General features: G+C 46.2%; 1 protein-coding gene across 6 annotated transcripts in view; it reads left to right on the forward strand.

Annotated features, from left to right (window-relative positions):
• TRPC4 (transient receptor potential cation channel subfamily C member 4) overlaps nt 1–23,878 on the forward strand; it is a 363,414-nt gene that overhangs the window by 265,166 nt on the left and 74,370 nt on the right. For all 6 annotated transcript variants that reach the window (XM_081936901.1, XM_081936899.1, XM_081936897.1 and 3 more), the window contains one exon: nt 3,190–3,384. In XM_081936901.1, the coding sequence (XP_081793027.1) occupies nt 3,190–3,384 (195 nt within the window). The remainder of the gene's footprint in view (nt 1–3,189; nt 3,385–23,878) is intronic.

Genomic DNA, 23,878 nt, shown 5'->3' on the forward strand with positions numbered 1-23,878 from the left:
TCCAGTTTGCCGGGCGGCACTACCAATATCGCGCCCTGCCATTCGGCCTCTCATCGGCCCCGTGGACCTTCACCAAGCTGCTGGCGGTGGTGGCGGCCTCCCTCAGGTCCATCCCGATCAGAGTCAACTGCTACTTGGACGACATCTTGATCCTGTCGTCCTCCCCGGATATGGCAAGGCAAGACATGCAGACCACAATTGAGGCACTACAGTTCCACGGCTTTGTTTTGAACCTCCCCAAGAGCCACTTGCGTCCAACCATGTCCCTCCTACATCTCGGGATGGTCATCGACTCTGAACAATGCATAGTGTCGCTCTCTCCAGAAAGACGCCAGAGCCTGCAGACCTTGGTGAGTCAAGTGCACACTCAGCGGTCTCTTCCCCTCACAGTTCTCTCCCGACTGCTGGGGAAGATGATCTCATGCATAGACGTTGTTCCGTGGTCGAGGTTTCACGCACGTCCCCTCCAGTGGTTTCTGCTCCCCTTTCAGAGGGCTCACACCAGCCACTCGCAAACCAGGGTCCGGTTGCCTCCCAAGGTGCTGCGTTCGCTTCGATGGTGGACCTCCTCCAAGCTTCTCGAGGGGTGCCTGTTCAAGGAACCAGAACGCGTTGTAGTAACAACAGACGCGAGCCTATTCGGTTGAGGAGCCCATGCATTGGACAGGGCGGCTCAAGGTCGTTGGAGCGCCCAGGAGTTGCAAAACAGCATCAACTGGCTGGAGCTCTGGGCGATCTGTCTAGCTCTCCAAGACTTTCGGGACCTGGTAACGGCCAACCACGTGCTGATCCTCACGGACAATGTAGCCTCCAAGCCGCATGTCAACCGCCAGGGGGGCACCAGGTCTCGGTCCTTGATGCTGGAAGCGGAACGTCTCCACCATTGGGCAGAGAACCACCTATTATCCCTATGGGCAGAGCACATTTCGGGCACGGCCAATGTGCAAGGGGACTGGCTGAGCAGGACAACAGTGGACCAGTCGGAGTGGCAGCTCCACCCGTCCCTGTTCCAGGAGCTAACACGCCGCTTCGGGCGGCCACAAGTGGACCTCTTTGCTCAGCCACACAATGCACACCTGGACAGGTTCTTCACTAGGTACTACATCCCGGGAGTGGAAGGCACCGACGCTCTGCAGAGCCCTTGGCCGGAGGGTCTCCTATATGCTTTCCTGCCTCTCCCGCTCGTACCGTCCGTCATACAGAAATCCTGTTGGAGAAGGCGGAAGTTCTTCTGATAGCACCAATGTGGCCCAGACGACCGTGGTACGCCGACCTGGTACATCTCTCGATCTCCCAGCCGTGGAGGATACTAGACGACAGGATAGAGCTCGTGCAGGGGGTTCTCAACCACACGAACCCTCAACCGTTACAATTAGCCGTGTAGGGCGTCGACCTGGTCATCTCCGTCGCCCTTCATCTGCCTTAACAAAGTGGACAGATACGCTTCAGCAGAAGTTTCATTTGGACAACGCATCCTATAGAGTGTTGTTGCATCCACGGCCCTTCACCAGCCGGCGTCCCACCCCTGAGGCTAATTGCTTTGGCATGTCCTATGCTTGGATTCCCCAAGCAGCACACAGGAGAACGACCGTTGACTTACCTGAACGGTCCTTCTATGTGCGCTGCGAGGGGAATCCAAACCGGCCCTTGGCTTTGGCTGGTAAGGGCGTTGATGGGCATTCAAATTGCTAACACACACACACGGAAGATGTCTACTTACCTACTTACCAACTGTATGTCTTCATTGCTTCTCTTGTATCGGCTGATCCAAAACTGAACAGCCCAGTCTCTAGGCTAATGGACAAAGTTAACCCATGCTTGGATTCCCCACGCAGAGCACATAGAAGGACCATTCAGGTAAGTCGATTGCTGCAAACTTTAACAAAGGTCCTATGAACTTCGGACCTAGTTTCCGGCAGGGCAGTTTTAGCTTCAGGTATTTTGTGGAGAGGTACACTCCCACCCCCCGGAATGGTTTCTGGGGTGATCACTTCTTGTCTGTTTGCACTTTCTATGTCTCAGCAGCCTTAGCTAATGCTAAGCATGTAGGTGGAGGCCCTGGGGAAGGCCAGAGCCAAGGATTGGCATGTCCCCTGACCCGAGGCGGAGGGCAAGTGGGCGGCATGCAGGAGGAGGCCCTGGAGAAGGTCAGAGCTTGGGACTAGTGTGTTCCCTGACCTGAGGTGGAGGTCGAGTAAGTGGGTGGCATGCGGGTGGAAGGATGGTGAGAGCCAGGTCAGAGCCTCACTATTTCTACCCCAAGGTGGCAGCCTAGGATGGCCTAGCACTTGACTAGGGCTTGCAGCAGTGGAGGCAGGTAGACCGGGTTAGGAGTCGACTCGACTGGGCCTTGCGACGGCCTAAGCCAGCCCAGGAATCAATTCAATCGGAGCTTGCTTGCAGGCTCACTCATCCAGGGAGATCAGGGCCATGGCAGAATGAGGCAGCAATGGCAGGCAAAGGAAGGCTAGCAATGGCAGGCAAGTGGGCGAGATGAAGAGTGGGGTAGGATGGGCGGACAGGGCAGGGCGAGTGGGTGGGTGGGCAGAGTGAGCAGTGGGTGGGCAGAGGTGACCAGTGACCAGGCGGGCATTGGCAGGGCCATCCAGAGGTGGTATTTGCCTGTTCTCAGAACTAATTAAAATTTCTGCTACCGGTTCACCTGAACCAATCCAAACTGATTGAATACCATCTCTGGTTCCCATGAGATAGTAGGTTGTTGATGTCTGGTCTGACATTCCAGAGTTCCCTCGTCCCCCCAATGTGTGAAGCTGAGAAGTGGAGAAAATGGCTGCAACAGGCCCAATCCATTTCAAAGTTGACAGTTTCATTATGACCATTCGGTTAAGAATACACTCCTAACATATAGATTAAAATAGAAAAAATTAGAAATATTGCATTGTGAAAATACATATTTAATTTAGCTAAATATTTCCTTTGTCTTATTAGAATAATGTTTAGTCACATGATCAACCAGACATTTAGACTAGATTTTGTATTTTTATCCACCTGTTGAGTCATTATTATTATTATTATTTCACTTTAAAACATGGCAAGTTGCTTATAAGAAAAGGTGATGAATGTATAAATTCAATATAGGTGAATGTTGGATTTAAATTCTTCTGCTATCTTTATTTCTAATAGTGTTACCTTTCTAAAAATCTTATCTTTCATGTTTTATATATTCAGGATCATGCAGATATTGAATGGAAATTTGCTCGTACAAAGCTATGGATGAGTTACTTTGAAGAAGGAGGAACTTTGCCCACACCTTTTAATGTCATACCAAGTCCAAAATCTCTATGGTATTTGTTAAGATGGCTGTGGAGACGACTATGCAGGCAAAACATTAAAAAAAAAACCAAAAGCTTTGGAACCATTGGGGTAAGCAAAATTAGTCATTTCCTTCCTTATCCTTATGAGAATGGATAGTGGTGACATCTTACCTACAGAGGCTAGAAGAATGTATATTTCTGCTTTTTGACAATGCCAAAAAGTCTTTTGAATAATGGGAATTTAAAATGACTTTAGCAAAGCATGTAAGCAACTACCCTGAGTCCACACATAGAGGAAGTACTATCCAAAATATAATTTTGTTCATTTTTATTCATGATAGTGAAAATAGTTAAATTAAAGTATAACTCAAGAGTTCAGAATTATTACAGACTTTCTGATAGTTGGATCATTTGATCCATTTGTTTGATATGTATATTTAATCAGGATATGACTCACTGACATTGCCTAGCTTGGCTTGGTTGGACAATGTGGCAATTGAAATATAGGTAGAGGGCAGAAAGTTATTTTAACTGCAACATTGAGAAATTCTTACTCAATTAGCTCAGTTCTTTTTAAAACAAAATATTCAAGGAAAGGGGTAATGGATGAAGTACAAATTTTGACAGTTACATTATGCAGGAAATGGCCCTCCCCCCCCCCCATTCTCATAAGTTTCATTTACTAATACATTGGTTTGTTATTACTTAGTACTATTTTGTCAGCAATAAACTTTTATCTTAAGATAATTTCAATCATTTTATATCACACAGATTTTCAAGTTCATTTTTGTGATCTGAGTTTTCTCAATGTTGCCTCTTCTCCCCCCCTGGCAGAGCTCCGGCACCTCCCGTGTCCTGTATGTCCAATGTAGTGTCTTTAGGTTTATCTAGGAGGACTTTATTTTTTTCCATAAAGGCCTCAGCCTCAGAAGTTGTATTAATTCTAACTCTCGTGTCCTCCCAGAATATTAGCATACCGTCTGGCAACAGCCATCGAAACCACACCCCTTTCTGGTATAATTTATTCACTAAGAGCGAATATTTTTTTCTTTTATCTCTAACTTTCTTTGGGATCTGTTTCAGAATGGCTATTTCTCTATCCTTATATTTTAATGTTTGCCCCCTTTGTACACTCAGAATCTCGTCTCTTGTGGTCTTTCTAAGAAATTTGATGTGTACCTCCCTTGGAACATTGTGTGTTCTAGCATATGTTGAGTTTACTCTATAAACCAGGTCCATGTCCCACCCCATCTGTTGTCTGATGCCGACACAGGAGATCCCCCGCTATGCTGCCCCCTTGGCAGGAGCCCCTCCAGGGCGTCCTGTGACCCCCCGATCAAAGGGGAGCCCACCAGGAGTGCGCGGGGCGAGCAAAGCTTGCCCGTCGCCATCCACAGCCGGAACTGGAAGTCAATTAGCTCAGTTCTTGATTGCCTTTCCCCCATTTTAAATTTTATGACCTTGAAGTTCAAAAAATATTAAATAAAGAGAAAGCTCACTAAAGTCTTCACCCTCATATTATGGAGTAGTAGTGCAAATTTAATATACCTTAGAAAGAAAAACTATGGCTCTTTGTAAGTGCATCATTTAAATAGATCTTGTTTGGAATCTGAATTAACTTTTTTTTTCAGCTGAGCAATGAAAGTCATTTCCCCTTCCCCATCCCTTAAGGTTTTTTTTTCTTCTGTTCAATCATGTCTGATTCCTGGAGAAGTCCCTGCAATTTTCTTGGCATGGTTTTTTTTTTGGGGGGGTGGGTTGGAAATGGTTTACCATTGCCTCCTTCTTGAGCTGAGAAAAAGTAACTGGTTCAATTCACCCAGCTGGCTTTGTACCTAAGGCAGGTCTAGAATTTAATTTAATTTAATTTATTTGATTTCTAGACCGCCCCCTCTCCCCGAAGGGACTAGAATGGATAGTCTCCGGGTTTATAGCCTGATGCTATAGCCAAGCACCTTCCTGTGCCTCAAAAGCAGCTTCTCCTGGGTGCTGGTCTGGGGGCCAGTGATGGCCGTGGCCGCCGGCAGTGTGAGGGTGTTGGTGGTGCCCAACCTGCTGCAAGTTGGTGGACAGAGGGGCTGAGATTGGCCGCAGGTGGCTGCCATCTGCTTCATCATCAGAGCCATGTTCTGGCACTGTTGCAGAGCAACCTAGAGATCTGAGCCCTTCTCGCCCACCTCACCTGCCACATGCCAGAAAACAATACCCTCCCTCCCCCCGATAATAAGGCCAAGGCCATATTTCGGGGGGTCAAAAGAAAATAAGACCCTGTCTTATTTTCAGGGAAACACGGTATTTTCACAATTTGTACTTATTTCTTTCCCCCCCCCATTTGTTGGGGTTCTTCTATATTCACCTCTTTGTCTTTAAACAGTACTATTCTCTCTTTATAATTCTTTATCACTTTCTCCAAAAATATATTTAACCATCAATAATATTTCTTCATACAATGTATTTGTTGACCCCTGTTAAATCTCTAATATTTTAAAAATTATGCAATGTTCCACCATATTTCCAATATCTCAATTTTCTTTAATCACCAATAAAACCAATTATTAATATGATTTAATCAGTCCCAGGATTATATCTCTTAAGTCCCCTGAATTTATAGTCCTTGAAAATTATAAATTCCAGTATATTTTTGCACACTGTTAATCATAATAATACATTTAAATATACCTAATCATAGTCTTCCACCTCTTAACCTTAATGTGTGTGTGTGTGTGTGTGTGTGTGTGTGCATGCAACAGTGGCAGTAATCCTACCAGAGAGGTCTGCTTTGACCTCAGTCATCTTTCAACCCCAAGCAGCGGTCAAAATCCACAAAACCAACAAGTAAGATATTGGAAAGCAATAATTAAATAAAGAAGTAGCGGCGATTGTAGGCGCTTCTGAAAGGCAGTTCAGGGTACTTACAAAAGGTATCTCAGGGTGATTACAAAAGGTGCCTCATGTCGCTTCCGAGCTGCTCCATGTGCTTCAAAGATAGAGGGACAAAGATAGAGAGAATGGCCACAGGCATCCGAGCGGTGGCTCTGGGAGCTTCTGATCCTGGAAGCTTCTCTGAGCACTTCTGAGCATGGAATAAAGGTAGCGATTAAAAGTTGCGCTTCTGAGTAAGGAATCAAAGTGCTGAATACCTGACCAGAGAGGTCTTCTTTATCCTCCACCATCTTATGACCACAAGAGACTTAAGCGTCAAAAGTGCTCCAAAAGTGCTCCATCACAGGCGCTAAAGATATAAACAAAGAGGGAGACAGAAAAAGGGAGACATTCAAACCCAAATAAAAGTAGAACTTTCTTTCTCTCTTTTTATTAAAAATCCCTAACTAGACAATACAATATAAAACAAAGAGGAGAGAAGTTATACAATATAAAAGAAAGAGAAGTGAAGCATAACAACAGTAATACCTGCTGGCAGAAGTGGAAGGTGCAAGGAAATAAAAAAGAAAATATATAAGCTATAGTATCTGTACTGTTGTGGCCCAGCCGGTGCCAGTGCCGCTGCCACCAGACTCCGACAGCGAGGTGTCCTCTGAGTCGGCTCAAGAGGAGGTGGGGGACCCTGGACAGGGTTCCGACGCTGAGCAGGGTGCAGAGAGGCTGGTTGGCCACCAGGGGGCGCCTGAGGCATGGAGCAGTGGTGAAAGCCAAAGGAAGGGGGCTCCTGATGTCATGCCTTGGAGCAGTGGGGAGGAGTCACAGGACAGTGAGTCAGACAGCAGTGAGCTATTAGATGCTCGTTACCGACGTGCTACCCGGCGTAAGGAGCAATTGAGCAATTACCGGAGGTAATGGCTCTCAGCTGCTGATCATTAGACTCCTCTCCAGACTATAAAGGGACTGCTTGTGGACACACCCTTTGCAGGAATCAACTGATCATTGGAGTTGGAGAAGCTCAGATCTGTGTCGTACTTTGGCAGGCTGGATTGCTGCTAAAGGTTTTACCTGGATTACTGTCAATCTGTTCCCTGGACCTTGGCTGCTAAGGTGATTATCTGGAGCTTGGTAGCTGGATTGCTGCCAAGGGGTGTCGCTGTAGCTGGATTGCTGCCCAGAGTGCTATCTTGACCTTGGCAGGCTGGATTGCTGCCAAGGTGGAACCTGTATGTCAATAAACATCTTTGAAGAGACTTTGTGTCGGAGTGTCTTGGTATACAAGAGGAGGGGGTCAGAACACTGTACTATCAAACTGTTTATGTTAGACACCTGAGAGAGAGAGCAAAATATTGAGACTGTTTAATTAAGTGCAGCTCTTGGAATTTAAGCAAAAATTAAGCAGACAAAGTGGACAGTAAATACCTTGCCTCTTTTTATTGTTGCTCCTGGCACCAGTGCCACCACAGCAAACCTACCATGCCATCAAAAAAACACTCCACTCCCAAACCCTCATTTCAAAAGAAGGTGATCTCTACTGATTACCCACATGACTCCTGCAAATGCTTCATCTGTACAGAAGCCTTCAAGGATAACAATAGTACCATGAAGTGCTCACTTTGCAGCATGTATGCTCACAACAAGTGCTTGGTTAAATAAAAGCTTAGACCAGTTCCTACAAGCAACTTCACTCAAAACCTCCAAATTTGAGTTTTCACTTTTCTGCACATCATGCAGACCCAGACTGGACAAATTTATTGTTCTACCTGAAAAGGTTGACACCATTGAAGCACGATTTGAAGCTTGATTAGAAAAGAGGGAACTAAAACAAAAACAAGAATTAGAAAAACAAGGGATTGATATAAGATGGTTTTCACAATTGCAAATACAATCAAGATATGAAAAAGATAAAAGGGAATACGGTTTTAACTTAGGAAGTTCGGAGTTGGATAAGATACTTATGGGAACGGAAGAAAGAATAATTAAGAAACTATATAGCTACCTATTAAGAACTAGGTTAGAAGAAGAAGTGATTAAAGATACAAGGTTAACTTGGGCAAAGAATTTTGGCCACACAATTGAGCTAGAAAAGTGGCAACAACTGTGGAAAAGGAACTATAAATTAACCATGTCAACAGCTTACAAAGAAAACTTATACAAAATATTTTATAGATGGCACATGTCACCGGGAAAATTAGCAAAGATGTTTAGAGATAAATTAGCGAAATGTTGGAAGTGTCAACAAGCAATAGGTTCCTATTATCATATGTGGTGGACATGTGCAGAAGCAAGGAAATATTGGACTAAGATAAGAGTATGGTTAAAGAAAATGTCACAACAAGAAATAGAATTTAGTCCAGAGATATTTTTACTAGGTATTATCCCAGAGAAATTCAAAAAGAGGATACTTATGTAACTACAGCAGCAAGAATTGTATTTGCCCAAAATTGGAAATTAAGTAAGCTACCAACAGATGAAGAGATAATAAAAAGATATTAGATTGTGCAGAGATGAATAGGTTGACAATGAAAATAAAGGATAAAGAGGAATATGTAACAATCTGCTACATATTGATTTCACAGAAGATAACACTGAAAAGGCACTATGCAACCTAATATCATCTCTATCTATTGATCTTGATGGATTACCATATTTTTCGGAGTATAACATGCATCTTTTCCCCCCCAAAAAGAGGGTGAGAATCTCGGTGCGTCTTTTAGTCCAAAGGTAGGCCCCCCCACCTGCTGGCCCCATCTGCAAGTGGCCTGGGGAAGCATAGAGGCTGGGACTCGGTTGGCGGAATGGGCACTGCACAGGAGGTGTAAGGCAAGGTGGCTAGCAGCTCTGCCTGCTCTTTTCCAGATGACCCAGGCGGAGGGCAGTCAGCTTTTGCTTCTGGTCCAAGAGGAAAGAAGTCAGTCTGTGGAGAAGGAGGAGGAGGGTGTGCGGCTCTGCAATGTGCAATGGGGAACTGGGGAGGAAAATATTTCCAGATGTCAGCGCTGGCTGTACGCCCCATTTTTGGATTCGGAGAGGTGATCACAGCGCTGCCGCCTGAAAACCTTTCTTCCTTGATTTGGGCAGAGGCCAAAAAAGTTCGCTAACTTCCTGAAAAATGCCATTCCAGGCGAGGGGGTTGCCAAAAACGAGCATCGCTTTTTCTGTCTCTGCATGTTGAAACCGCCACCCCTGCGTTTTCATGAGGACAAGCGACTCCATGAATTGCATTGGCCCAATGGGCGGTGGTGGCTGGAAAGGAGAGTTGCTTCACTTTCGGGGCATCTGCTCAGCTTGGCTCCCAGGAGGGCGTAGACAATGGTGGTGGTGGCAGCTCCTCACATTGCTGGGGAGTCATCATTGCCATTGTCTCCACTGAGCTGCCTGCTGAATCTCTGAGGCACCTGTCACTTGCAGGAGGAGGGGGCGGCATAAAACAGCAATGCATGTCAAGAGTCATCGGGTGGTGTGTCACCGAGCCCTGGTTTCCTGAGGAAGATTGTAGGAAGAAAGCTGCACTTTTCAGGCAGCGGTTTTTGGCAGATTCCAAACTCAGCTTTCTTTCCCAGTTACTCAGAGGCTTTGGTTTAAGGTGGTGCTGATTTACACTGCCCTCCCTCCTCCTCTGCACTACATTTCTTTTCTTCCAGAATGGCAGGTGGGGGAAAACCCCGCCTCGCCTCTGAGCTTTAACACTGCAGCTCTGCCAGCAGTGGGGGCGGGAGACTCCTGCTTGTCAGTGGGGATTACTGGGTCTTGAGTGCCTCAGGCTAGTATAGGTGTGTCATTCCTCACACACACACAAGGGGCAGAGGCTTTGGTTTACGGTGGTGCTGCTTTACGCCACCCCTCTTCCACCTCCTCCTGCAAACAACAGGTGCCTCAGAGACTCAGGGGAGGCAATGGCCACGATGACTTCCCTCCCACAATGTGAGGAGCTGCCGCCACCCCTGCCATGGACTAAGCCTTCCCAGGAGCCAAGCCAAGCAGGAGCCCCAAAAGCGAAACATCTCTCTTTTCCAGCCACCACTGCTCATTGGCCCAATTCCCCAATGCAATTCGCAGAGTCGCTTACCCTCATGAAAACATGGGGGGGGGGTTGTTTCAGCGTGCAGAGACCGAAAAAGCAATCCCTGTCAGCTGGAATGGCATTTTTCAGGCAGCCTCTGACCAAATCAGGGAGGAAAGCATTTTCAGGCAGCAGCTCTGCAATCCCCTTCCCGAATCCAAAAACAGTCAGCACTGCCACCTGAAAATGTTTTCCTCCCCAGTTCCCCATTGCACATCACAGAGCCGCGCACTTTCCTCCTCCTTTTCCACAGATTCACATCTTTCCTCTTGGGCCAGGAGCAAAAGCCGACTGCCCTCTGCCAGGGTCATCTGGAAAAGGGGCAAGCAGAGCTGTTAACCGCCTTACTCCTGTGCAGTGCCCATTTCGCCAACCGAGTCCTGACCTCCATGCTTCCTTGGGCTGCTTGCAGAATCAGGCTCTGACCGAGGCAGCAAAGGTGCGGTGGGCTTGTCGGGAAGCCCAGCACCATGTTTATGAGATCTCAGCATACAGGAGGACTGAAGTTCTGGGTCTCTATTGCACCTTGCTGCAAGAAAGCCAGGCTTTCAATGCCTACGGCTAGAGGTAGGAAGACTGGGGCATCTCGGGAGTGGAGCCTTCATTGCCAAGTCCCTCTTCTGCCCCCATGAAAATCATCCCCCACCCCCACTCACTCCAGTTAAATATGTGTAGGGTAATAGGGTTTGTTTTAAATGGGCAAAAGATCTGTGCTGTTTGTTATCAAAATCCAAGTGGAAGTGAGGATGCCGCTGATCCTGATGCTGGTAGGCAGAGGCAGAATTCTTTTTCTCTTATTCCCCCCACAAACATTAAGGTGCATCTTATACTCCGGAGTGTCTTGTATTCTGAAAAATATGGTATGTGCCTACTTGTTGAAAAAAATTTCCACTGCCATAGCCAAACCACTAAGCAAAATCCACGAGACATCTTTTAGAATCATATACGATCTAATTCTAGAGGGGGAGCCGGACCTCGCGGGAATAACGGAGACCTGGCTGGGCCACGAGGGGGGTCTCCCCCTCGTGGAAATGTGCCCACCAGGCTACCGAGCATTTCACCAGCCTCGGGCCCAGGGAAGGGGTGGCGGGGTAGCAGCAATTATTCGGGAGGACTTACAGCCGAGAGAGTCCACTGTGCCACAGACGTCCGGATGTGAATCCCTTGTTGTGAAATGGGGCTCTGGGAGACAGTTGGGCCTGCTGATAGTATACCTGGGTCCTCGCTATACATCAGCAGCCCTGCCTGAACTCCTCGAGCTGATCGCATCGGTGGCGGTTGAGACCCCCAAACTTCTAGTGATGGGGGATTTTAACCTGCCATCGGTGGGAGAAGCATCAGAGGGGGTTCGGGAGTTCATGGCTTCCATGACAGCCATGGACCTGACTCAATTGATTCAGGGCCCGACACACGAGGGAGGACACACCCTGGACCTTGTTTTTGTCTCTGGCCAGTGGTTGAGTGATCTGGGAGGAGGGGACTTAACCATCACTCCCCTGTCATGGTCAGATCACTCACTCTTTCGACTTGACTTCCCTGGTGCTACCTCCCGCTGCGGGGAGGCAGAACCGGAAAGCACTAGATGGTTCCGCCCCAGGCGCCTGATGGAACCAGGTAGGTTCCAGACGGAGCTTGGGTCACCTCCTGTAACCCTGACCCGCCCCCGGGTAGAGGACCTGGTGGTCACGTGGAATAATGCGACTACCGGGGCCTTGAACCGGGTGGCGCCTTTGCGGCCTCTCCGGCGGCAACGATCCACCCTGGCCCCTTGGTTCACCGAGGAGCTAAGGGTGATGAAATGCCGCAAGAGACGCCTAGAGAGTCGTTGGAGATCCTCCCGTTCCGAATTTGACCGAACACAGGCACGAGCCCATTTAAGGATGTACCTTGTGGCATTGAGAGTGGCCAAACGTCAATACTGTGCCACTCTCATTGCATCTGCAGGGAACCGCCCTGCCGCCCTGTTTCGGGTGTCCCGCTCCCTCTTGTTTCAGAGGCCGCGGGAGGCCCCTCTACAGGGCAGGGCAGAGGAATTTGGGAAATATCTGCAGGATAAAATCGCTCAAATCCAGAAGGATTGGGTCCCTGTCAGTGGTCCAATGGAGACGTCCGTAGCGAGTCTTGAGGAATCGACCTGGGAGGAGTTTGACTTGGTTGCCATCATGGATTTGGACAGAATGCGCGGACGACTGCGACCCACCACATGTTTATTGGACCCGTGCCCCTCCTGGCTTGTACTGGCATCCTGGGAGGTTACACGAGACTGGCTCCTGGGCCTAGTGAACGCTTCGTTGAGCGAGGGGTCTCTCCCGGCCGCCTTGAAAGAGGCGGTGGTGAGACCCTTGCTCAAGAAGCCTTCTCTGGACCCTATGGAGCTGGCCAATTATCGTCCTGTCTCCAACCTTCCCTTTTTGGCTTACCAGTTTCCGCGACATCTGGAAGAAAATGATTATCTAGACCCGCGCCAGTCCGGCTTCCGCCCCGGGCACAGCATGGAGACGGCCTTGGTCGCGTTGGTGGATGATCTCTGGAGGGCCAGAGATAGGGGCTGTTCCTCTATCCTGGTCCTATTAGACCTCTCGGCGGCTTTTGATACCATCGACCATGGTATCTTGTTGCGCCGGCTGGAGGGGTTGGGGGTCCGGGGCACCGTTTTGCGGTGGTTCGGCTCCTACCTTTCCGGCCGGACGCAACGTGTATTGGCAGGGGAGGAGAGGTCGACCCTAAGCCCCCTTACTTGTGGGGTACCACAGGGGTCGGTCCTCTCGCCACTCCTGTTCAACACATATATGAAGCCGCTGGGTGAGATCATCCGTGGTTTCGGGGTGGGATATCATCTGTATGCTGATGATACTCAGCTGTACATTTCCAACCCGAACCACCCCAACGAGGCCGTCGAAGTGATGTCCCGGTGTGTGGAAGCCGTACAGGTCTGGATGGATGACAACCGACTCAAACTCAACCCTTCCAAGACGGAGTGGCTGTGGGTGCCGGCTCCCCGGTTCAGCCAATTAATTCCATCTTTGGCCATCGGGGGCGTTCAACTCGCCCACGTGGAGCGGGCGCGCAATTTGGGCGTCCTCCTGGATGCCCGGCTGTCCATGGATGACCATGTGACAGCCGTGGCAAGGAGGGCATTCCACCAGGTCCGCCTGGTGCGCCAATTGCGCCCCCTACTGGACCGGGACGCCTTACGCACAGTCACTCATGCGCTGGTGACGTCTCGCCTGGACTACTGTAACGCTCTCTACATGGGGCTTCCCTTGAAATGCACTCGGAGGCTGCAGTTGGTCCAGAACGCAGCCACGCGGGTAGTTATGGGGAGTACTAGGTACTCCCATGTGACACCGCTCCTGCGCGAGCTGCACTGGATTCCTGTAGTCTATCGGGTGCATTTCAAGGTTTTGATAACGATCTTTAAAGCGCTCCATGGCTCAGGACCTAGTTACTTGCGGGATCGTATTCTGCCCCATACATCCCTGTGACCAATCCGCTCGCACAGAGAGGGTCTCCTCCAGGTGCCGTCCACTAGACAGTGCCGAGGGGCGGCGCCTAGGAGTAGAGCCTTCTCTGTGGCGGGCCCAGCCCTGTGGAATGACCTCCCCCCGGATATTAGGACTACCTCTGACCTCCGCTCCTTCCGTGTAAAGCTCAAGACCCACCTATTCCAAGTAGCTGGCCTGGCTCAACCATGATCTAACTATATCGCTCCTGACGGGTTTTTATTTATGTAATTTAATTGTACTTATTTATTTAGGGGTTTTTTAAACATCGTGATTTTAATTGTTTTTATCCAACAGCCCACCCCCTCCTTGTACACGTCTTATTATATGTCTTTGTTATATTTATGTCCTGTCTAGATATGTACTTTATATGTTTTATTGTACGCCGCCCCGAGTCCTTCGGGAGAGGGTGCGGCTAAGAAATAAATATTTATTATTATTTATTATTATTATTTAGAACCGCCTCCTTGCCCAACCTATGGTCATTAACCATGGCCATTCCTATCTTCAAAAAGGGAGACCCCAGTCTAACTGAAAATTACAGACCAATCTCACTATGTTGTGTCATCTGCAAAGTCATGGAATCAATCATCAACCAATCCATTACACTACACAAATGGATAGCTCCATTCCTGTCAAATAGGCAATAAGAAGTCAAAATAAGGAGTGCCCTATCAAACCCTGCACCAATTAACAGTGTGTCCCCCAAGGAAGTGTCTAGGACCCACTCTCTTTCTAATTTACATAAATGACCTTAGCGATCATATTATAAGCAACTGCATCCTCTTCGCTGATGACATAAAACTATTTGACACCACTGACAATGCTGCTGCCCTACAAAGCGAACTTGACTATGTGTCAGAATGGTCGAACAATTGGCAACTTCAAATCTCAACCAACGAATGCTCTGTCTTACACATTGGCAACAAAAATCAGAATACCAAATACAAGCTGGGCTGATATGACCTTGTAGACGACCCTCACTCTGTCAAGGACCTAGAAGTACTCATTTCAAAAAATCTAAGCCCCAGAGCTCACTGTAACAGCCTTGCCAAAAAGGCATTAAGAATTGTTAACCTAATTTTGCAAAACTTCTCTGGTAACATTGCACTGCTAACCAGGGCATACAAAACCTTTGCTAGGCCAATTCTCAAATACAGCTCATTTGCCTGGAATCCACACTGTATAATGGACATGAATACAATTGAGCCTTTCCAGAGGTATTTCATGAGAAGAGTACTCCACTCCTCTGCTTGCAATGGAGCGTGTTTGCAGTAGTGCCTCCCGGTTTTGTTTTATTTTATTTTATCAATTTTTAGTACTCCCATTGGATCCTTTTTTATTTAATTAACATTTTTTGGTGGAGATAACAGCATAGAACATAATACAAACAAAAACTTTTGTTGCTACCGAGAATTAAAAAAGCTTGGGGAAAAGAAAGAAACGCCATGGCACCAGCCCAGGATCTCTCCTTCTGGTGAAGACAGCAAAACAACCAAGAATTGAGGAGCTCTTTGTTGGCAAGAGATCTGTAAGTAAAACTAATCCCCCCATCCCCAACAATCTGGAGAGATTAGAATGGGACTGGCAAAAAGATGTGGCAAAACAGCATTTACTAGACTTTCCCGATCTGGCGGGGGGGGGAGGGGGGAGGGACAAACTGAAAGCCAGCTCTTCTCACAAACAACTAGCCCAATAACTTCCTATATGGAGGCTGAGCTAAAGGCAAAAAAGGCGACCAACAACCAGATAATTCAGAGTACGGAGAGTTTACCTTGGGAAAATTCAACTGAGTTTATGGCAAAGCAATGCCTTCTCACAGCACAAATGTTGGTTTCAATATTTGAACAATTAATTGCCATCTAACATGATGTAGAGACATTGAAAAAAGATTTAGCTGTTTTTCTTCAAGTACAGTATTGGGCCCCAGGTACCCCCACTAAAGTTCTTGCAGAAGACTTGGTTAACTCCCATATGCAGGATAAGGATAAGGAAAAAGAGCAAAGAGCCAGAGAAACAGTTAAAGAGTCGGATAAAAGGTGGCGGTCCTCTCAGAAAAACAGTCCCTCCCCAGACAAGGCAACGAGAGGAAAAGGTATCAATAAAGAAGAAATCAGGAAAGCATCCCTCCCTCAATTACAACAATCACATTGCTCACTACAAACCCAATGGATAGCTTTTAGAATCCATATGAACCAGTGTTGGGTTTCAATTTTTTTTGGAACCTACTCCGTGGGTGTGGCCTCCTTTGTGGGAGTGGCTTGCCGGCCATGTGACCAGGTGGGAGTGGCTTGCCAGCCATATGACCGGGTGGGAGTAGCTTGCCGACCATGTGACCGGGTGGGAGTGGCTTGCCGACCATGTGACCGGGTGGGAGAGGTTTGCCAGCCATGTGACTGGGTGGGAGTGGCCAAGACGATGTCACTGAATTCTTTGCCCCAATGGATGAACTACAATAAGATTAAAATAAGTACAAAAACAATAAAAGAGCAACTTATAGAAGGAAGATGACTGTTCTTGCCAGTCTTCAGTATCACGGACTCCAATGAATGGGCTGCACAAAGAAGAGACACAGAAATGAACTCTTTCATTACATGCACTGCATTGGGATGAAACCAGCACACAAAATAATAGAAAAGGAAAATTACTCTCCTTTTTTGCGTCTTCTGCACCACCACCTCATGCTCCAACAACCTGTACAAAGGAGCGACACAGAAAGCAAGACTTTAATTGCTTGCACTTCACTATCTCAAGGATGAACACAGCACAGACCACACCACACCCAGCAATAAAGACAGCTACTTACAGAGGAAGGATCCCTGGCTTGCCGGTCTTCTGCACACCACCTTATCGATTTACTTTGCTCAAAAAACCTGCACAAAGGACAAACACAGAAAGCAAGACTTTAATTGCTTGCACTACTATATTAAGCATGAAACAAGCACACAAAGCAATAAAAGAGCTACTTACATAGGAAAGATGACTGCCCCAGCGATCATACTCTGTTGCCTCTTCATCCTGTTAAATAATACTAACTGCAGAAGAACTAAAACAATATTGGACTCAATTGTGGTTGTAAGCTGAGGACTACATTACAGGTAACAGAAGGGACCTCTGTTTTCACCCAACAATGTACAGTCTTTTCAGGAAGGGTGTCCCCCAACAAACAGGAAAGATATAGTCTTTCATCCAAGAAGTTAGATCAAGAATGAATGTCATAGGTAGATTCACAGAGCAATACAGATTTCTTTTTCTGAAATTTAGTTCTCAGTTCAAAAAAACAGAAATATAATGAATTAGGTTCAGTACTTAGGTCGGTCCAAGTAGCTATTCAAGAGTTAGTGGTTAGAAGCAATGGTAAAGCAAGATATGGAATTAAAACCAGAAATATTTTGTTGGCTATTTGAAAAGGAGTACAATATATATATATTTTTACACATGTTAGCAGCTGCTGGAATTGTGTTTGCACAACAGTGGAAAAACAGAGATATGAAAATGAATAAATATTACAATGTGCAGGAATAAATAAATTGACAATTAAAATCAAGAAGGCTTTGAATACTTTTTCACGTGGGATTTGTTTTAGCAATTGCTAACTAACGGAAACAGAAATTAGAAATCCAAAAGTATGAAAGAAAACACCAATTATGTAAGAAAAGGTCCCTAAAATGTATAAGGAAATATTTACTAGATCATTATTAATGCGTAGATAACTGCGGGACATTACACACCCACACCCACACAAACTATGACAGTGCCAGGAAAACACCAAAAAATAAGAATCACCCCCCCCCCCCAAAGACTGCAAATGAAACTAGTTTTTTTCCCTAACCCTAAGGACAGGAAAGACAAAGCCACTGGAATAAAAACCATCAAGGCATTGTGGGAAATTATAAAGGACAGTGCCAGGAAGCTCACCAGAACCATCAACCACCTCAGAATTACATAAACGAGGGTGAAACCCACAAAATCTTGCAAAGCTGCCTTGCATCAACCTGGCCTGCCCATAGAAAAAGCAGCCACTTTGAGATACATAAACCTGGTCTGAACACTTTTAAACAACATATTGCATCACAAAGAAAGCATTTGCAAAAAGGAATAACATTTCTTGTAGGAAATATATTTTATAAACAATTAAAAAATAAAAATTCCCAAACAATAATTCAAAAAAGATATTCTATAAATTAAAATCCTTAAAAACCATTGTTAAGTATTCCACCAGCAATAATTTATACTATAACCATTTCAAACTATTCCAGACACAATAATTTAAAATGAAACCATTAAAAATATTCCATACACAATAAATTACAATAAAACAATTTAAAACAATTCTATGCACAATACATTTTAAAGTACTGAGTATAGAATATTTTTAAATGGTTTAATTTAATTTATTTTGGATAGAATCTTTTTAAAAATAGTCTAAGACAATTTTAAAAAGGAATCCACACACAATAAATTGAAGTAAACCATTTTAAAATATTCTATACTCAATACTTTTAAGTAAAATTATTTTAAAAAATTCTATGCACAATAAATAAAATATTATTTTAAAATACATTAAAAAAAATAAAAGAAAAAAACCAGGTTACTTACCACCATGGCAGAATCAGCAGCTCTCCGATGCGATGGATGGATGCAACAGGCAGCAGACAGGCAGAGTCAGCAGGACAGGTAAGACTGTTAGGGCTGGAGAGGAGGGGCGGGGGGCTTTTGGCCTAGCCTCGCAGAGGTTTGCCGCCCATGCCAGCCCGGCACTTCAGCGAGGAAAGGCCGGAGGCCTTTCCTCGGCGAAGCTAGCCTCCGCCGGCCGGGCGGCCTACGCAAGGCCGGCGCTTCAGCGAGGAAAAGCCTGGACGCCTTTCCTCGGCGTAGCTAGCCCCCCGCCAGCCAGCCGGCCTACGCGAAGCCAGCGCTTCAGCGAGGAAAGGCCCGGACGCCATTCCTCGGCGAAGCTAGCTGCCCGCCGCCCACGTGACCTACGCGAGCCCAGCGCTTCAGCGAGGAAAGGCCCGGACGCCATTCCTCGACGAAGCTAGCTGCCCGCCGCCCACGTGGCCTACGCGAGCCCAGCGCTTCAGCGAGGAAAGGCCCGGAGGCCTTTCCTCATGGAGGCTCGCCACCCACCACCCGCGCAGCCCACACGAGGCCGGTGCTTCAGCGAGGAAAGGCCCGGACGCCTTTCCTCGGCGTAGCTAGCCTCCCGCCGGCCAGTCGGCCTACGCAAGGTCGGCGCTTCAGTGAGGAAAGGCCCAGATGCCTTTCCTCGGCGTAGCTAGCGTCCCGCCGGCTGACCGGCCTACGCGAGCCCGGCGCTTCAGCAAGGAAAGGCCCAGACGCCTTTCCTCGGCGAAGCTAGCCGCCCGCCAGCCACGCGGCCTACGCCAGCCCGCCGCTTCAGTGAGGAAAGGCCCGGAGGCCTTTCCTCATGGAGCTCGCCACCCGCTGCCTGCGCACCCCTCGCCAGCCCGCCGCTTCAGCGAGGAAAGGCCCGAAGGCCTTTCCTCAACGAAGCTAGCCTCCCGCCACCCTCCCGCCACCCCCCCTCGCGCTTAGTTGCTTACCTGAGGGAAGCAGCAACCTCCTGGAAGGCGAAGAGAAGGGAGTTTTGAAATGGAGGAGCCATTTTTAAACCGGTCACCTCCAAACTAGCTAGCGGCGGGCTGGGCTAGCTAGTTTAGTGCAAACGGGCAAGGGAGCGAGCGAGCAAGCTGCGTTGGGACGGCAAGGGCAATCGAGCGACAGGACTGGTGCCGGTTCCCAGAAGTTACTTCCAGGTCCGATTACTTCCGGGTTCAGTCACGAACAGGATCGCGCGATCCTGTGCGAACCGGTAGGAATCCACCACTGATATGAACGGACTTAATTATGGACGTTGGAATTCCAGAAGTGCAATACTAAATTCCCTAAGTAAGCTTCTTCACTGTCACAGGGGCATGATTGATCTCTGCTGTGGAGTGGTTACTTGAAGCCCCAAATTGGAAGCAGATTCTTCTGTTTTTCAAACAGCCCACCATACCACAGATGTTATTCAAGATGAAGGCATAATCAGCCTCCTTCCAAATCTTTCCCATTAGAGTCTTTGGTGAGGAAAGGGTTACTCCATTAACATGCAAGCTCCCAAGGTGGCTGCCTCCTCCTCATTTTCAACCTTGGAAAAGAGAGAGAAAGACAGTGGGAGTCAACCAGCCCTGCCCAGTGAAGAGATACTTAACAGCACAGAAGCTGGTCTCATTAACGCTTTTGGCGCTCTCCCAGGAAAAGAACAAGACAATATGTTATACAAGTTAGAAAATTTAAAGAAATCCTTAGTGGTCACAATGGACACAGCAGAGCCGCTTATAGATCTGGTTTCCCCAATAATTGAGCCTCTCACTTCATGTAATCCCTTGCCCCAGAGGACAAGGGATTACATGAATACAAGATCATGGAAAATAGAAGCCAAGACCCAAAGGGGGTATTAGAGATCCCAGTAAAGATGGAGATGTTTTCATCCCTGTGTAAATATCCCATGATACCTTCAGCACTAAACCAAGAAACTGAGAGTCGACCCACCTCAGAGCCACCATCTCAAAGAATGAAAGATGACCTAATAACGACTTGTCCTACACCCAGGGAAGAAGCATCAGAATGGCAAGCTCTGTTAGCTGGTGCTAAAACCTCTTACCCTGAACAAGTTCCTCAAGAGTCTACACATGACCTAGACGGGTCCTCCCTATTTTTAAAAAAGGCCAATTCGGTGTGCGATGACATCTCAATCCATGGTAACAACCAGACAACTTCCCTTTGTATAAATCAAGTTTGCTGATGAGCTGCAAAAGATGACCCACTTTCACTTATAACCTGGAATATAGCAGGTTGGTCTGTTCCATCAAAAGACCAACTCTTTTTTGACTATATATCACAATTTGACATCCTCTTCTTGCAGGAAACATGGGCCTCCACAGAGATTCAGTTAGATGGCTATTGGGTTAACTCAATTCTGGCTGTCCCAAGCAAGGTGGGGGGGAGCTAAAGGGGGTATTGTGACATTAGTTAATACATCCTTGCAATTTAAATGAATACCACTGCCACCTTTCCAGCCATGGGTTGTAACTACATTACTCTTATTTAAACAGGTGGAGATTTTGCTTTTTAATATCCATATTCCTCCACTTAATAAGAATAATGTGATTATCAAGATTTGGGACAGCATAGAAGATTTCTTTCTTGGCTGTTCAGCCAAATTCCCAAAGCTGCAATAATTATTGGGGGGGGGATTTAAATGCTAGAATGGGACAAATGATCAAGCATTATTTAAACATTTTAGGATTCCCTATGATAAAAATGTAACAGGAGAAACTTTGCATTGCAGACAATTTAAAGACCCTAAAGCTAATGGGGCAGGTTTGTGTGTAAGACAAATGACTGTACGTTTGGATCTTTGTATCCTTAACGGGTCCCCATGGGGCGACTTTCCAGCAGAATATACTTATCGGGGAGCAGTAAGAAAATCCACAATTGATTACTGGATAATATCATATGACCTCCTGAAGTTCTTACAGAAGATGGAGGGAGATTCACAACTGGAAAGCGATCATAATACAATACTCCTTACTCTCACATTGCACCAGAAATTTCTTAAGGGCAGGCACAACCTACCTACCCAGGTTAGAAACTCAAAATACCCAGGCAAAAATTAAGTGGAATGAGAAAAACGCTAAGGAAGTTACCAAATGAATGTTAGCCCCTGAAACCATAGAGCTATGTACATCTCTACTAAGAAATAAGTGTGGAGGAACTTACCTAGAGGGGTTTGAATCCTTAATTTTAAATTTGAATTCGGTTCTCAGTAACAGATCACTAGCTCACTCCAAAAGGCTGGTTTCAAAGAACAAAAAATGGTTCGATAGAGATTGCGTGCAACTAAAAAGGATATATAATATGGAATGCAAGAAAAGTAAAAGTGCCCCCTTTGAGAATCACACTTACTACTTAAAGCAGATGAAAGCACAATATAAGAACCTTCTAAAAGAAAAGAAAAGTGCGGCTCTAAAGGAGTCTTGGCATAGACTAATTACGGCAGTCAGGACAAAAAATACATCCCTTTTTTGGTACATCACCAGGGGATTGGGAAAACCTCCCCTACCCCCAACAAATCAGATTCCGATTCATGCCTGGGAAGAGTATTTTAGGGAGCTTTATACAGATCCTGATTATGGAACCAAGGAGAGCCAAGCTAGTTTAGACCAAACTCCTTATTGGCCCCCTGTTACACCAGAAGAGATATCCTGGTTGATCGGAGCCCTAAATAAGGCACCTGGGGCTGATAATGTCCTGCCAGAAATAAACAAAAAGAACGCCAGTTGGTGGGCTTCACTTTTAGCATCACTGTTTACATTTATAGATAAAACAGGCCATATAACTAGAGATTGGGGAGTAGCAATTATCATACCAATTTATAAAAAAGGTAATAGAAATGACCCAGGCAATTATAGACCCATTAGTCTTCTAAGCGTTATTAATAAACTGTATGCCAAACACCTAAATTATAAACTTCAAGATTGGCTAATTTCAGGGGGGGATAATCAAAGACGAACAAGCTGGTTTTAGAGAAGGAAGATCTATGGTGGCTCATATCTTGGTACTCCACCATTTAGTACAAAAATACACATATTAAAAAATCCTCTCTTTTTGTGGTCTTCCTTGATTTTAAACAGGCCTTTGATTCAGGATCACCCTCTGGGAGAAATTAAAATGCACCACTCTTGATAAACGCCTCCTCTTCCTCATACAAAAATTGTATGCCAATTCCACCTCGAAAGTGAAGTGCAATCCCCAAGGGAGTTTAACCGGCTCAGTAAGGGTACAAAAAGGGGTACGGCAGGGTTGCATCCTGTCCCCCTCCCTCTTTAACTTCTATATTAATCCCCTGATTGATCTCTTACAGAACCCTGATTTCCATCCTCCTAACCTAGCACAACGCAAAGTGCCAATTCTCTTATATGATGATGATGCCGCTATCATTTCACAAACCCCTGTAGGACTGAAGAGAGCAATTAGGGCAACACTCGGCTATTGCAGGCAAAACAAACTGGTCCTTAGCTTTCATAAATCAAAAGTTTTAGTTTTTGCTAAAAGACCAAGCCAATACTCCTGGAAAATAGAAGGACATAGTTTGGAACAGGTTAGAACATTTAGATACCTTGGGGTGGTTTTCCACTTGCAAGGGACATGGAAGGCACACCTGGATCACACATTGCAAGTAGCCAATATGTCCTCAAATGCAATTAAACATTTCTTTTATACAGGTGGAGGTCAGTTAGTACCTGCTGCCTTAAAACTTTTTTGAGGCCAAAACATTGGCACAAATTCTATATGGGGCACAAAGAGACAAACCAAATTCCTGAGAGCCATCTTAGCTGCACCCAATGGAACGCCAAATGCCCAGTTAACAGGCATGCCTCAAATTCACGTAAGAGCCTAGAAGATGATGATCATTCATTGGCTTAAAATGCATTTCTTTCCAGAGGGTCTGTCCCCACTAGTGTTGACTGACAATTTCCCCTCCCCCTGGAAACAGGCAATTGATCACAAACTGGGCTCTTATGGGCTCTCACCGTTATTCTTAAATGTCCCTAGGCTTTGATCAAGCAAAGCAAGTAGTAATTAATAGAATGAAGGACATGGAGTTCCAAGAAGAACTAAATAGGTTGCCTCTGCACAGTAGGGACAGAATCAAACGGGGTATGTGGGAATTGGCAAGATATCTAAATAACCTGATCTTCCCAAAACAAAGAATAGCTTTCTTCAGAGCCAGATTTAACATTCTTCCTTCAGCACTACTCCAGGGCAGGTATAAGAGAACACCTATAGCAGAATGGGTTTGTATATGTGGTAAAGGAGAAGTGGAAGATAATTCACATGTTCTATTACACTACAGAGCTTGTAGGTCTGCACATATTCTCCCCTTATTAGAGAGTTTGCCAGGGAGGGCAGACAATTTTTATCTAGGCTTTCTCCTCCAGGACACTAACCCAGTTATCAAGTATGCAGTGGCAAAGTTCTGTGCTGCTGCAATGTCCATAAGAAAAAAATTGGCTACAGAAGTATAGTTGTCATCTTGTACCAATTATCTGGACATATCTCTAACAATCTTTGGACCATTGTATTTA

This window comes from Natrix helvetica, assembly GCF_964273705.1.
Source record: "Natrix helvetica genome assembly, chromosome: 1".
Taxonomy (NCBI): Eukaryota; Metazoa; Chordata; class Lepidosauria; order Squamata; family Natricidae; genus Natrix; species Natrix helvetica.